Here is a 13,564-nt window from a genome sequence, read left to right on the forward strand (position 1 = left end):
AGGAGTTCCAACCTGTGAACTCCAGATGTTGCCGAACTACAACTCCCATCAGCCCAGCCGATGGGAGTTCTAATTCAGCAAAACCTGACTGGGGTACCACAGCTTGGGGATCCCTGGCTTAGATGAAATCCCTTCTGAAGAACCATGCTGTCCTCCTGTCTGTCTAAAGTACCAAGGGTGATGCAAACAGCCTGCAATGTTCTCCATCCCTTATAGAAGCAGCAAAAATCAGAGGGCCGTTTGGGTGACTTTGTTGTGGACGAAAGGGGGAATTCTTTGCCAGTTTTGTGGGGGTGTTGCTGCTGATTGGCAATAATGATTAAGTAAGTAGTGAGCCAGGATTATTTTGTTCTTGATGCTTTAATAGGGTATTTTTGTTGCAGGAGGGGGCAAACTTGCATCAAAATGTTACAGTGCTACATGTATACATTCCCATTTGCTACTGTGTTTCGGAAATATGCTACTCAATTCACCTTCCCTTCCTTTTGTAAATTGTAAACCCCATGGAATAGGGATCTGTCCCCTCATTCTCTGTAAGGAAACATGTACATTGATGGAATCAACAACAATAACATTGCCCTTTTCACCAGAGATAGTGTCTCTCTTTTACTTAAAATGTGGCAGGCAAAAAAGCATACAATTCTTCAACAATGACTTCTCTCAAGTTTATGAAAAAGAATATAAAAAGGCTGTTCACCTTAAGTGGTGCAGTGGGGAAATGCTTGACTAACAAGCAGAAGGTTGCCAGTTCGAATCCCTGCTGGTATGTTTACCAGAATATGAGGAACACCTATATCGGGCAGCAGCAATATAGGAATATGCTGAAAGGCATTATCTCATGCTGTGCGGGAGATAGCAATGGTAAACCCCTCCTGTATTCTACCAAAGAAAACCACAGGGCTCTGTGGGCGCCAGGAGTCGAAATCGACTTTGAGGCACACTTCACTCACTCATTCACATGGGCATGTGTGAATAGCGGGGAAGGCAGGGGGAAGGCACAATCCAGTTTACCTTCCCCCCAGATGATCAGTGATGATGTCTTCAGCATGCCAGCGCACACCCACATGATCCGTGTTGCTCCTGGCGGCATGGATCAGCAGATGCCAGGATTCATTTTCCTGACCTCTGGATATCGCACAAGGCACCGTATAGTGCCTTGGGGGATTCCCCTGTCAGCTCTAGGCACCTTTCTCTGTGTCTTGCCCAGGCTGCAAGCAGCCTGAGCAAAAACACAATCACAGTGCTAGGGTGGGAATTTCCATATTCGACCAATTTCTCAGGTATCAAAGCACTTATCTGTAGGTCTCCCTTATTTGCCCCCATCTGGGAACTTACCTGTCCCTCATTTTAAAAAATGCAATTGCTGGGGGCCTATGCACAGCTTGCTTTCTCAATCAGACATCTGTGTCACATTTGGTCCCGTTTTCCATGGAAAATGTTTTGTTCAGAGAAAAACAAATGAACAGTTTCACTTCCATGTGTCAGCACAATTGCATCTGCCAAGAAAAACTGGTTGGGAACTCTGGTTAGTTTACTCCGGCAAATGCAGCAGGGCCACCCATCAGATACTGATATGTTAGAAGGAAGCTTGTTAAAACATCAGGTGTAAAAATACATAGGATTTTATATATTTTTATTATTTTATTTTATTTACATTTATATTCCACTCTTCCTCCAAGGAGTCCAGAGCGGTATACATAGTTAAGTTTCTCCTCACAACAACTCTGAGAAGTAGGTTAGGCTGAGAGAGAAGTGGCTGGCCCAGAGCCACCCAGCAAGTATCATGGCTGAATGGGGACTTGAACTTGGGTCTCTCTTGTCCTAGTCCACCACGCTAACTACTACACCAGGCAGGTTTGTGTGTATGTATGTGTAGGCATTGTAAGATGTATCTGAGTCAGAAGGAAAATCCATGCAATAAAGGACAATGATTAAAAACAACAAACCAAATACACTTAACAAGAAGATCCCCATTTCCTGTACATTTAGGGTAATTCAATTGTATAGCAGTTCAGCTGCAATACAGTAAAATGCTTTAGAAAGCCCAAAGAGATTCCAGGCAAGAATGCTTACTAATGTAAAAGTGATAGTGGGACCAATTCTCCAAACTATGCAGCTTTATGCAACCAGCATTTATTTCCTTCAGGCAATCATCTAGGAGTAATAAAGAGACTTAAAACAATGCAGTTCTACTATTTCAGGAGTATGCATCTCAGATACATCTGCATTATGTTCAGGTACAGTGTTGTTGTTTTTAAAGGACAGATATGACGCAGAACTGGCCTCCATTGAAGATGGAGCACAATAGCCCCTCTCAGCCTCTCACAATAGCCCCTCTCAGCCCCTCTAACCACAAGCAATAGCCCCTCTAAGCCTATTGTCCCTATACTTTCAGCAACTAGTCACTTACAATGGGTAGCCAAGCCAATCAACAGAAATGCACAGCAGCTCGGAGAGCCATCCTTTCCAAGAATAGATAATAATTTGTTCAAATAACGTGTCCATTCACCTCTGTTAACCTCTCTCGTGGTAGGAGAGAGGGCTCCACACTGCAGGCATGGGTTTCTCATCCACACATGAGAAACCTCAGTGAGAATTTCCCTCCCTTCTCTGTAGCAGCAGCTTCTTGGAAACATTTGCATACAGAGTTCTTCTTCCATATACACATTGCCCTTTGCTGAACTGAGCCAAGGAGCTAGAGAGAAAAAGTTAACCAGGCAAATTTACCATCAGTGTTTAGCAGAGCACCAGGATGGTGGGGGCTTTTGGTTTGTTTTTTAAATGTATGGTTAGCACAGCTGCAGTTTTAGAAAGTGAAAGATAAGCTCGCTCGTAGGCTGCTTAAGAGTCTGAATTCAGAGAGGGTGTTTGGGAACGTTTTCTCTTTAGATCACAAGGACAGAGCAGCCTGTCAGGTTGCCTTAGCTCAATCTGAAAGGTTTGGTCTCTCAAAGATGCAGCAAAGTCAGCAGCCCACAGCACGGATAATTATTCTGAGGTGTGCATCTGAAAGCCTCGGGCTGGGCTGTTTGTTAAAACAAAAGGAGAAATGGAGGGAGCTGGTGTCAGGGCTGTAGCTATAATTGAGCAGATGGGTTCAAAAAGAACCTGGGCCCTCTAGCTTCGGAGGGGTCCCAGCTCCAAACTTCCCTATTTTCTTTATCTCCCTCACTCCAAGGGAGAAGGGCGAACATGGGCCCCCTTTCCCATAGCTATGCCCCTGGCTGCTGACAGTCTTAGGACCTGGGAGAGCACCTTCTTCTGTATGACCCCCAGCACACATTAAGGTCATTGAGAGAGGTCTATCTCCGGATGCCTCCAGTTCTTCTGATGGGGCCTTCTCAGTAGTCGCTCCTGGGCTGTGGAATGCACTCCCTATAGCCATTCCTGGTGTAACATCTTTATCAGCCTTTACAAGAGCCCTTAAGACACATTTTTTTAAAGCCAGGCTTTTAGTAATCTTTGACTGTTTTAAATTGTTTTAACGGTTTGTCTTATTTTTTTTCTGTTGAGTTTATTTTTGTGAATCACCTAGAGCCTTTGGTGTCGGGCAGTATATAAATTAAATAAATAAAAATGATAGTGGTCATGGCTTCTGCACCCCTCCCCACCCTGTCAACCCTGCCACTTGCTGCATGGCCGAGGTTGCCTTTGTTCATGGAGCTGATTCCATATGGGAGTTATTCGCAAATGGCTTCATGCTGCTGTAAATGTTGAGTGAAGCCACTTCGAATTACACTTGTGGCATTGAGGGAAACAGCCCCTCCCCTCTGCTCTTGGGTTTGCTTTTGATGCAAGTTCATGTAGCATTCCTCCATGTTTTCCTTCTAGCCAATGAGAGGGGGAGATTACTAAAGAGCTACATCTGCATTTGCAAAGAGAGTATCCCTCTTATCATGCTAATGATTCAACATCAGTGCCTCTCCCTATTTGCTCCAGTGTTTTCAGAAAAAGTAGCTTACAACCAGCATTTAAAAAACCTGGAAATAACTCGAGATAAGCTAGAATTCACAAAACAAAGCCCAATTTGTGTGTGGAGTGGGTCCAGAACTCAAAGGGACTTCGGGGTAAGTTTGGCTGGTGTGTGAATGCACACATTCTCTCCCGAAGGAGATTCGGGGTAGAAGCCCTGTATGTAAAGCCTCATGGTGAGATTAATCCAAAGTGCTGGGTAGCATGTGTGAATAAAGCCGTCTATGTGGATGGAGGCGAGTGGCATGGCTCTTTCCCACAGGTTGGCTCCCTGCTCAGAGAGAGGAAGACCCATTGCCTTGTTCCCCCTTATGTGATTGCTTAATCTATACACAGTACCCAGCCATGCGAGATCACACCGCAGGGAGAAAGCACATACCTAGATACGTACCTCTACAGCTATAAAGAATCACAAAATTATATTACACTGTTCCACACATGTTGGTCTGACACACATCCCATTTCAGCTATCCAGTGCTCAAGCCACTTTTCGATATGGTCAGCTATGCTTCAGTCCCTAGGGTTGCCATGTGGTGACAGGTGCTGCCTCTGAAGATTCATCGTCACTCACCCACGAGGTAACATCATTAGCACAGAAGGGAAATTAACAGTCCATGGGCAGTGATTTATTGGGGGTAGGGGGGTGTCCCCCCCCCAAGGGTTATTTTCTTTTTAAAGCATCCCTTTCCAAATTCTAGAATATTTGCTCTCAGAAAAGGGAGGAGGTAGCCTAGTGTTCAGAACAGCCATTCAATTTTCTTCCACATGCAGCATTTATCACAGCAACGTTTAGCTCCATCTGTAGCTTGAAGACCTTTCATTTTGTCTGCTCCCGTCCGTTGGGGTTTGGGCCCATAAATCACTTACCAAAGAGGCTGAATAGGGTGCAAAGAAGGGAGACTACAGCTGCTTCTCAGATGGCAAATAGCTTCCCGATATCATCTTAGTGCTTCACACCCCAGAGGCCCCTGGGTTTCTTATATCCTCCCTCGAGACATGGTGGCTACCAGTGCACAGCTGAGTCAGCAGATAGCTTCTGAGGATTATACCAAGCCTTGTAAAGTCCAAGTTAAAAAAATAGTAAAAGGCATAGAGCATAACAAATCCTTGCAGCTAACATGCCCCACCATGTATCTAAAATGTCACATCCAGCAAAAACCATCAGCCATTAGATAGTCTGTTTGGCTTCTATCATCTCACAATCGCGGTTTCCCCCAAAACATGTTACACTCAAATCTATGTAACAGTATCTGACAGACCTTTTGAAAGAAAGATCCAGACAGGGTAATACTACATGTAATTACATGAAACATATAGGTTGACCCTTAAGAGTATGACTTTCTCAAAGATTCACTTAATCACCACACCTGCATACAGCTTTGCTACATCATCATATAAATAAAATCCGTTCTCAGTAATTTGTCTTTCATTGTATATATGTCATCAGAATATATTACCAAGATTTCAAAGCAAAGTTTATTTCAAGAATTTGATTTAACCTATATAGATGTATCAATTATGTTAACTGCCCAGAGACAAAAGTTTGAGCGGTATAGAAGAATTGCATATATGATGCCAAAGCAAACTCTGGTGTTCACAGAGGGCTTAACTATTTCTATGCCTACTAGCAGTCCTGTGTACCACTTGGGAAGCCATATTTGTTATCACCCATGAGCAGCAAACCAGGAAGGAGTTGCTTTTTCAGTGTTCTCTAATGGGCCTGCTGTGTGTGTGTCTGTGAATTCTGCAAGCACATACTGCAAGTACATGAGCAGAGCTGATAGGATGGGAGAGAGACCATTTGTGCAGCCCTGCCCATGTAGATGCAGTATTCTCATTCACTCACCATCTCTGTTGGAGTACTTTGGAGAACCCACTTCAACTGTGTGTTTGCAAAAATCTGAGGAAATTTCAAACCTAGTTTCTGGAGGCAAAATGAGGGGCTGTTGTGTGGGGTTGGGATAAAGGAGTGTGGAACCCCAGGGTATGTTCACCAGCCCTTGTGTATACACCTAAGGGGGTTCTCCTGGATCATAGCCAAGCAAATCCATTTTTATTTTGGCTCCTCTTATGTTGACATTAGCTCCCCTATTCAATATATGTTCCCAAAGACATTTACAAGAAAGCAGAGATCTCTCCCCCTTTGCTTAGCTCAATTCATTTTGGGATAAACTGTTTACACACAAAGTACCTCCTAATGGCACTTGCCTAGGGAGTAAGAGGTCTCTGGTTCAGATCCCCACTGGTATGTTTCCCATCAGGCAGCAGCAATATAGGAAGATGCTGAAAGGCATCATCTCATACTGCATGGGAGATGGCAATGGTAAACCTCTCCTGTACCAAGCCTGGACAACCACATGGTTCTGTGGTCACCAGGAGTCGACACCAACTCAATGGCACAACTTTACCTTTTACCTTACCAAGCCTGTATGCGTGAGAGAAATACAACCAGACAGCCAGAAATGCATTGCTTGCCTTCTCCACTGTGGGAGGGGTGGGGAAGCAAAATATTTAATTATAGGCCTATATGCAGGAACAAGGCACCCCACTTCCTTCATCAATACTGGCTTTTTCCCAGAAGCAAGCTTAAAAGTGTATAAACCCTGACCTGCTATTTTGTATTTGCAAGCGACATCTGAAGTCAGTGAGGCCAGACCAGGCAGAACGGGTTAGAGGACTGGAATTAACGGTTGTGATCCAGTGAATAGACACCCATGTTCACATACCAGAGATTTTTCTTTATCATTTTCCATAGCGCTTTCCTGGAACAAACTGCAAGAGTTTAAAAATTGATTTGACAGCTCAGTGGAGGTATCTGCTATTGTAGAGAAACGAAGGCATGTGCGCACTTTGTGACTGTGAGCTATTTCACACCAATCTGGGTTTGCCACCGAATGTATGCACATCAGGGAGGTGGGATAAATGACACCTATATAATTTATTCACTTACGGAAAACATTTCTAGGTTGCCTCTCTAAAGCATTAAATGTGGCTTACATAAATATATCAAAGCTAAAACAACAAAAACATCCAATAAAAATCAACCAAATGCAAGCTGAAATAAAAAGGAGTTACAGTCCTTGCAGAAATTGCACAAGTAGCATCTTTTTACTTCAAACAGTAGAGTATACCAGAACTTGGGAGCTGCAGAAATAAAGGCCCTGCTCCTATCATCTCCTTCCTAATCTGGCATAAGGGTGCATACAGAGCAGAGTCTAATTTCCTAACCACAGTTGATGCACAAGGTAGTCGAGGCATGTGATATGTGCATCCCACACCATATGGGGCTTTAAAGGTCAGAACCAACATCTGAATTGGGCCTGGAAGCACACATGCAGCCAGTACAATTAGTGTAATATCATAAGGGACAGAGTCCTTAGATTTTTGCAGTTCCCATGATTCTTGGTTGTATTTTCAACACACACTTTGGTCCCCTCAGGGGAACAATATACAATAAGGGATTGCACTGTATATGTGACATGATTGCATTGGCACACAGAGAACCCCTTCGCACATTACATCTCCTTGACAAATATACTTACAAGATAAACATGTACCTGTATGAGGAAGTCATTTATAACATTCACACTTTATTATTTTTTCTAAGAACCACAAAGATGTTCTAAGTGTGCAACTAAAAATGTAACCATATCATTGATTACACTTGGCAGGGGAGGGGCATTTGGACTGAGGCTGCAGTGCTGGGATGGCAGTAACCATTCTTCCCTTAGTTTTCCCAGCTTAAATTGTCTCCCAGTACTGTGTGTTGGGGTTGGAGAGACATGCATGATCACAGATCTTCCATATCATGCCTACTTTGCCCCTAAACAGCTGGTTCATTTCCCCAAATACAACGTATCATTACTACAAAAACACATTTTGTGCTCCAAAGAAAAAGGAGTGTGCATGGACCATTTGGCATGGTTTGGTCCAAATTCAGACGGAACCATGTGTATGTAAAGTGGTTCGGTCAAACCGATTGGCTGGGCCAGTCAGTTCGACGAACCAGATTAAACCAGTTTGCGATTGAACAGAGGTCTGGTTTGTGATTGAAAAGGTTCTGCACATCCCTACTCCAAAACTCCAATCTGCTCCCTTTCCCTCATAATACTAGTATTCAAGAACATCTGCTTTTATCTGCATAGCACTATTTTGGATTCTGAGAGCTGGTCTTGTGGTTGCAAGCATGACTTGTCCCCATAGCTAAGCAGGGTCTGCCTTGGTTGCATATGAATGAGAGACTAGAAGCGTGAGCACTGTAATATATTCCCCTCAGGGGATGGACCCGCTCTGGGAAGAGCAGAAGGTTTCAAGTTCCCTTTCTGGCTTCTCCAAGATACGACTGGGAGAGACTCCTGCCTGCAACCTTGGAAAATCCACTGCCAGTCTGTGTAGACCGTCTATCTTAGTATTGACTAATGGTCTGACTCAGTATACAGCAGCTTCCTATGTCATACACAATGAAAGAGAACAATGGGCTCTCTACAGAAGGTAGAAAAAAATTGTTTATACTAGTAGATGAGCCATGTCATTGACAAGCCATTGAAAAAAGTCATTTTGCATAGATTACACTTATAGGAAAGTTCAAGAAATAAAATATATGTAATATATTTATTAATGTGCTTGCAAAAGGGAATTAAATAAACAGTTTGACATTTATAGGATTTCAACTTCAAACATTCATTTTATTGAATCATTACCATATGTGGTAAATCACAGTACATTTGAATCTGAGAAGATCTTCCACTTCTCTTAGGCATGTTGTCATTTTGCAATTATTGATCTGATTATTAAAAATATGTTGAAAACTAACATGTTTAATAACAGAATGTCATCTTTAAAAAAAATCAAACCTTTCCCCCACCATAATCCAGTTTTAAAAGGAGCACATTCAGTTAATTTAAGTGGCAGGTTTGTTGATGCAAAATTTAGCATCTATAGGTAACTGAGAAGTATATTCAGAATTTCCTTGAAAAAATACAAAAACATTATTTGAACATTCACCAGGCAGATTCTGGTGTAAGAAGTATTGCATTCAGCTAATTTCAGTGGCAGGAATGTGTATGCAAAATTTGGTATCCATAGATCATCGGGATATATGGCTTTATTTCGCACAAACTCTTTGTAGATACGAGTTAAGAGAGACTCTGCCTTTACTAACATAGGCTGGACATGAACAATAGTTTGTTTCAGTGAGTTCAAAGAGGTAATGGTAGAGGGTTGGACTAGGACCAGAAAGACCCAAGTTCAAATGCCTGTTCAGCCATGAAACCCACTGGGTGACTCTGGGCCAGTCACTTATCTCTCAGCCTAACCTACCTCACAGGGTTGTTGTGGGTATAAACATAACCATGTACACTGCTCTGGGCTTCTTGGAAGAGTGGGATATAAATGCACAAACAAAAAAAATCATTTTCATGGTGTCTGTGTCTACACACACTACACCACTTGCAATCATGCCTCTATGATAGCACTTTCATCTCTTAAAAACTATTGTCTATTGCTTACTTTAGAGGGCAAATTGTTCTTTCTTCAAGGGAGGTAGCTCTTGGAAGGCTGGTGCCCCAACAGGGCAGGGATGGGTAGAATATATATCATGGCCCACTGATAACTACTGGCCAATTTCTGGTCGACCAACCTAAGCTTGTTGGTTGCTAGGATTTTCGCAAAGAATTCTGGAATAGATATGCCTTTGTATAGTCCTGCAAGGCACTTAAGCAAGAGCTCAGGGTGTCCTGCTTGTGAGCAGCCCAAAAGAATGTGGCTGACCACCAGCTAGGATGGTGGACTAGATGGACCCTTAGTCTGATTCAGCAGGACAATTCTTATGAAAAAAAGATCAGATGCATTAATAGAGGACTGGCCCCTCAGTGGGAATGAAACAGAGAGGAGTGGAAATTAAACTCTTTGGAGAGGAGAGCTGGTCTTGTGGTAGCAAGCATGTCTGTCTTGTCCCCTTAGCTAAGCAGGGTCCACCCTGGTTGTCTTTGAATGGGAGACTACATGTGAGCACTGTAAGATATTCACCTTAGGGGATGGAGCCACTCTGAGAAGAGCATCTAGGTTCCAAGTTCCCTCTCTGGCATCTCAAAGATAGGGCTGAGAGAGATTCCTGCCTGCAACCTTGGAGAAGCTGCTGCCAGTCTATGAAGACAACATTGAGCTAGATAGACCAGTGGTCGGACTCAGTATATGGCAGCTTCCTATGTACCTAAACCATTTGAATACCAGATGCCGAGAACAAACAACTGCTGCAGGGGAAGTGCAGAAACATCAAGAAACATCTGGCTGGCTCTCTTAGAAATAGACTGCTGGACCCTTAGTCTGATCCAGCAGGACTCTTACTACTACTACTACTACTACTACACCACTTTTCAACAAAAGTTCCATCCTGACCATTAAGCAGAAGGGAGCAGACAAGGGCAATACAGCATTCCAGATTCCAATGCATAGTCAGAAAGCCAAGGACAGAGGCAAAATCTGAGTCAGAATGGATGACCTCTCCCAGAGGTTTCATGTAAATGTTAAACAGCATGGGGGACAGAATAGATCCCTGTGGCACCCCATAGGCCAAAGGCCAAGGAATGGAGCAAGCATCCCCCAGCACCGCCTTCTGAGTATGACCCTCCAGGTAGGAGCGGTGCCACCATATAAACATGCCCCCAAGTCCCAACCCGGAGAGACGTCCCAGGAGGATACCATGGTTGATGGTATCGAAAGCCGCTGAGGTCCAGGAGGTCCTCTCAATTAGCTACAGTTGACCCAGGAACATGACATCAGGAGACTGGTGAGACATAAAATTTGGAACCACTTGAGCACTAATTGCACTACATTACCAGCCCATTTCTGCTGAAGGATATTTCCTGTATCATCCCAGTGGATTTTTAATTCCAGTTAATCAGAATTAAAGTAATGCATACTGTTCAAAAAGGAATTGTTTCAAAAAGTCCTTCCCTGGGCCAAGCAATACATCAGAATTTACCAGAGTAACTCTGATGCTTATTATTTTGCTAAGGAGATATTCATTTATTTTTCTGAACAGTAGACAGTGCAGCAGAGTAAGCTTGCAAGCCTTTTTCTGACAGGGCACCTGTGCCTTTTATATGATGAATAGAAATCCACAGATGACTCTTTGCTCAGCAAATACCTGCTTGAAAGCTCCAAAGTTGACAAAAGCTAGGAAATAACCACCTCCTCCTCTGCTGCAGAGAACAGGAGGTGGCAAAAATAAAGAATACAACAAACTTTCATTCTTTCTTCCTCTATGAAAAAATCAGACACATTTGGCTAAAATATCAGATTATACAAATTGGCTGCACCGACGACTCAAAGCCAGAGAAGAGAGGTAGAATATATTGACATCTTTAAGGTTGAATGTTGGTGTCTTAGATGAAATTGATTTGTCCACACTATAGTCTTGTTTCAGGGTCTGCAAATTATCCTCTCCTTTACAGGCTGGGTGTGAATGCACCACCATTAAACCTACAGAAACAAAATCAGAAAGAGATTAAGAGTAAAGAAAAGGCCACAACTCGCATTTTGAAAGTACTGAAAACCTAGAGAGAAGCTGGAAACAAGCCCTTCAACTTGCTCCTATGTGCGCTTAGTGTTGAAGCAGATCTTTCCCCTGAATTCACAGCCAGGACTCAGACTATTGTGTGGGTGCATGTGCATGTAGCCTTTTAGTCAAATCGTAACATTCATGGAAAAATTGACCATTTCATGAATGAAGTGGCTCCTTCCACTGCAACTACAGCAGTATGTTCGTTTCAAAGAAGTTAGAGGAATGTTTGAACCAAACCAGCAGAAAATTCTCATACTCAAACATAATATTATAACAGAAATAAAGGAAGCCAAGGCTAAAATGCAACTTTTGAACATGTAGATCTCATTTGCCTCATATATGGTCCTATTCCTAACTTCTTGGGGTTCACAGTTTGGGTAAGAGAGGCTCTAGGGGGAGGGGGAGGAGTCCCCACCCTAAATGCAACAGAGTAGCCTCTTTTAGGGATGTGCACGGAACCAGTTTGGAGGCCCTTTATGGGCCTCCAAACCGGTTCAAATGGTGGCCGGTTCTGCCAGTTTGAAGGCAAGGGTGCTGCTTTAAGGGCGGGGGAGGGTGCACTTACTCCTCCCACCGCTCTTCCCCCACCAGCGCTCTGGTTTTCTAAAGTCCCTCGGGGCAGCAGCATACCTCCCTGCTGCCCCATTGCCCCCATTAACTAGAACTATCCAGAAGCAGCTGCACACCTGAGGTGCACACTGGCATAGTGCACGTGCATGTCAGGTACACACCGGCATGGGCACATGCATGTCAGGTATGCGGTCACATGTTTTGGGTATGTGCCAGCTACTTCCGGATAGTTCCAGTAAACAGGGGCAATGGGGCGACAAGGAGGTATGCTGCAGCCCCAAGGGACTTTAGAAAACCAGAGCACCAGCAGGGGAAAAGCAGTGGGAGAGGTAAGTGTACCCTCCCCCACCATTAAAACAGCACCCCCGCTCATCTTCAAACCACCCCCACCTGGTTCCATGCACATCCCTAACCTCTTTGCTATGTTTTGGAGGGAGATGTCATTGAACTAGGACAATGACAGGGACACAATAGACCCCAACACAACATTTAGTGACACAATAGACCCCAACACAACATTTAGGGAATTAAATGGTATTCATTCCCTAAATGCCTGCCTACAGGCAGGAATGGGCTGGATGAGGGATAAATTGAAACTGAATCCAAGTAAGACGCAGGTGCTCATTGCAGGAGATCGGAATTTGAGAGATCAGTTAGAACATCCTATGCTGGATGGGGTTACACTCCCCCAGAAGGAACAGGTACACAGCTTGGGAGTGCTCTTGGATCCAGGCCTCATCCTGGTATTTCAGGTGGAGACTATGGCCAGGAGTGCTTTCCATCAGCTTTGGCTGATTTGACAGCTGCGTCCGTTCCTTGAAGGAAACTCTCTCAAAACAGTTGTGAATCAGCTGGTAACCTCTAGGCTTGACTATCACAATGTGCTCTACATGGGGCTGCCTTTGTATGCAGTTCAGAAACTTAATGTGGCAGCCAGATTGGTATCAGTTATCCTGGAGAGACCATGTTATACCTGTACATGAACAGTTGCACTGGCTGCTGATATGTTTCCAGGCAAAATAAAAAGTGCTTTAAAGCCCTGAATGGCTTAGGTCTGGATTACTTCAAAGAGCACCTTCTTCTGTATGATCCCCACTGTACATTAAGGTCATCTAAGGAGGTGCGTCTCCAGTTGCCACCAGTACATCTGGTGGCGACTCAGAAGTGGGCCTTCTCTGAAGCTGCTCCTGGGCTGTGCAATGCACTCCTAGCAGAAATTTGTGGTTTGAAATCATTGTTGGCCTTCAAGAGAACCCTTAAAACCTATTTGTTTGGTCTGGCCTTCCACAGTTTTTAAACTGCTTTAAAATGTTTTTAATTGTGTTAATGGTTTTAAACTGTTTTTAAATTTGTTTTTTTGTATTGATTGTTTTAAAAAATGTTTATGGAGGGGTTGTTCTGTTGCCCAGATACTTTGGATGGGGTGGTATAGAAATGTAACAAATAAATAAAAACAAA

General features: G+C 43.5%; 1 protein-coding gene and 1 long non-coding RNA gene across 3 annotated transcripts in view; one reads left to right on the forward strand and one right to left on the reverse strand.

The window, feature by feature from the left end:
- LOC128322913 (uncharacterized) overlaps positions 1 to 13,564 on the forward strand; it is a 44,648-nt gene that overhangs the window by 25,660 nt on the left and 5,424 nt on the right. The gene's annotated exons all lie outside the window — the stretch shown is intronic.
- Positions 8,637 to 13,564, reverse strand: part of IKBKE (inhibitor of nuclear factor kappa B kinase subunit epsilon) — a 58,288-nt gene continuing 53,360 nt past the window's right edge. Inside the window, exon 21 of the mRNA XM_053245138.1 lies at positions 8,637 to 11,454. Within this exon, the coding sequence (XP_053101113.1) occupies positions 11,421 to 11,454 (34 nt within the window). The 3' untranslated portion in view covers positions 8,637 to 11,420. The remainder of the gene's footprint in view (positions 11,455 to 13,564) is intronic.

This window comes from Hemicordylus capensis, chromosome 4, assembly GCF_027244095.1.
Source record: "Hemicordylus capensis ecotype Gifberg chromosome 4, rHemCap1.1.pri, whole genome shotgun sequence".
NCBI lineage: Eukaryota > Metazoa > Chordata > Lepidosauria > Squamata > Cordylidae > Hemicordylus > Hemicordylus capensis.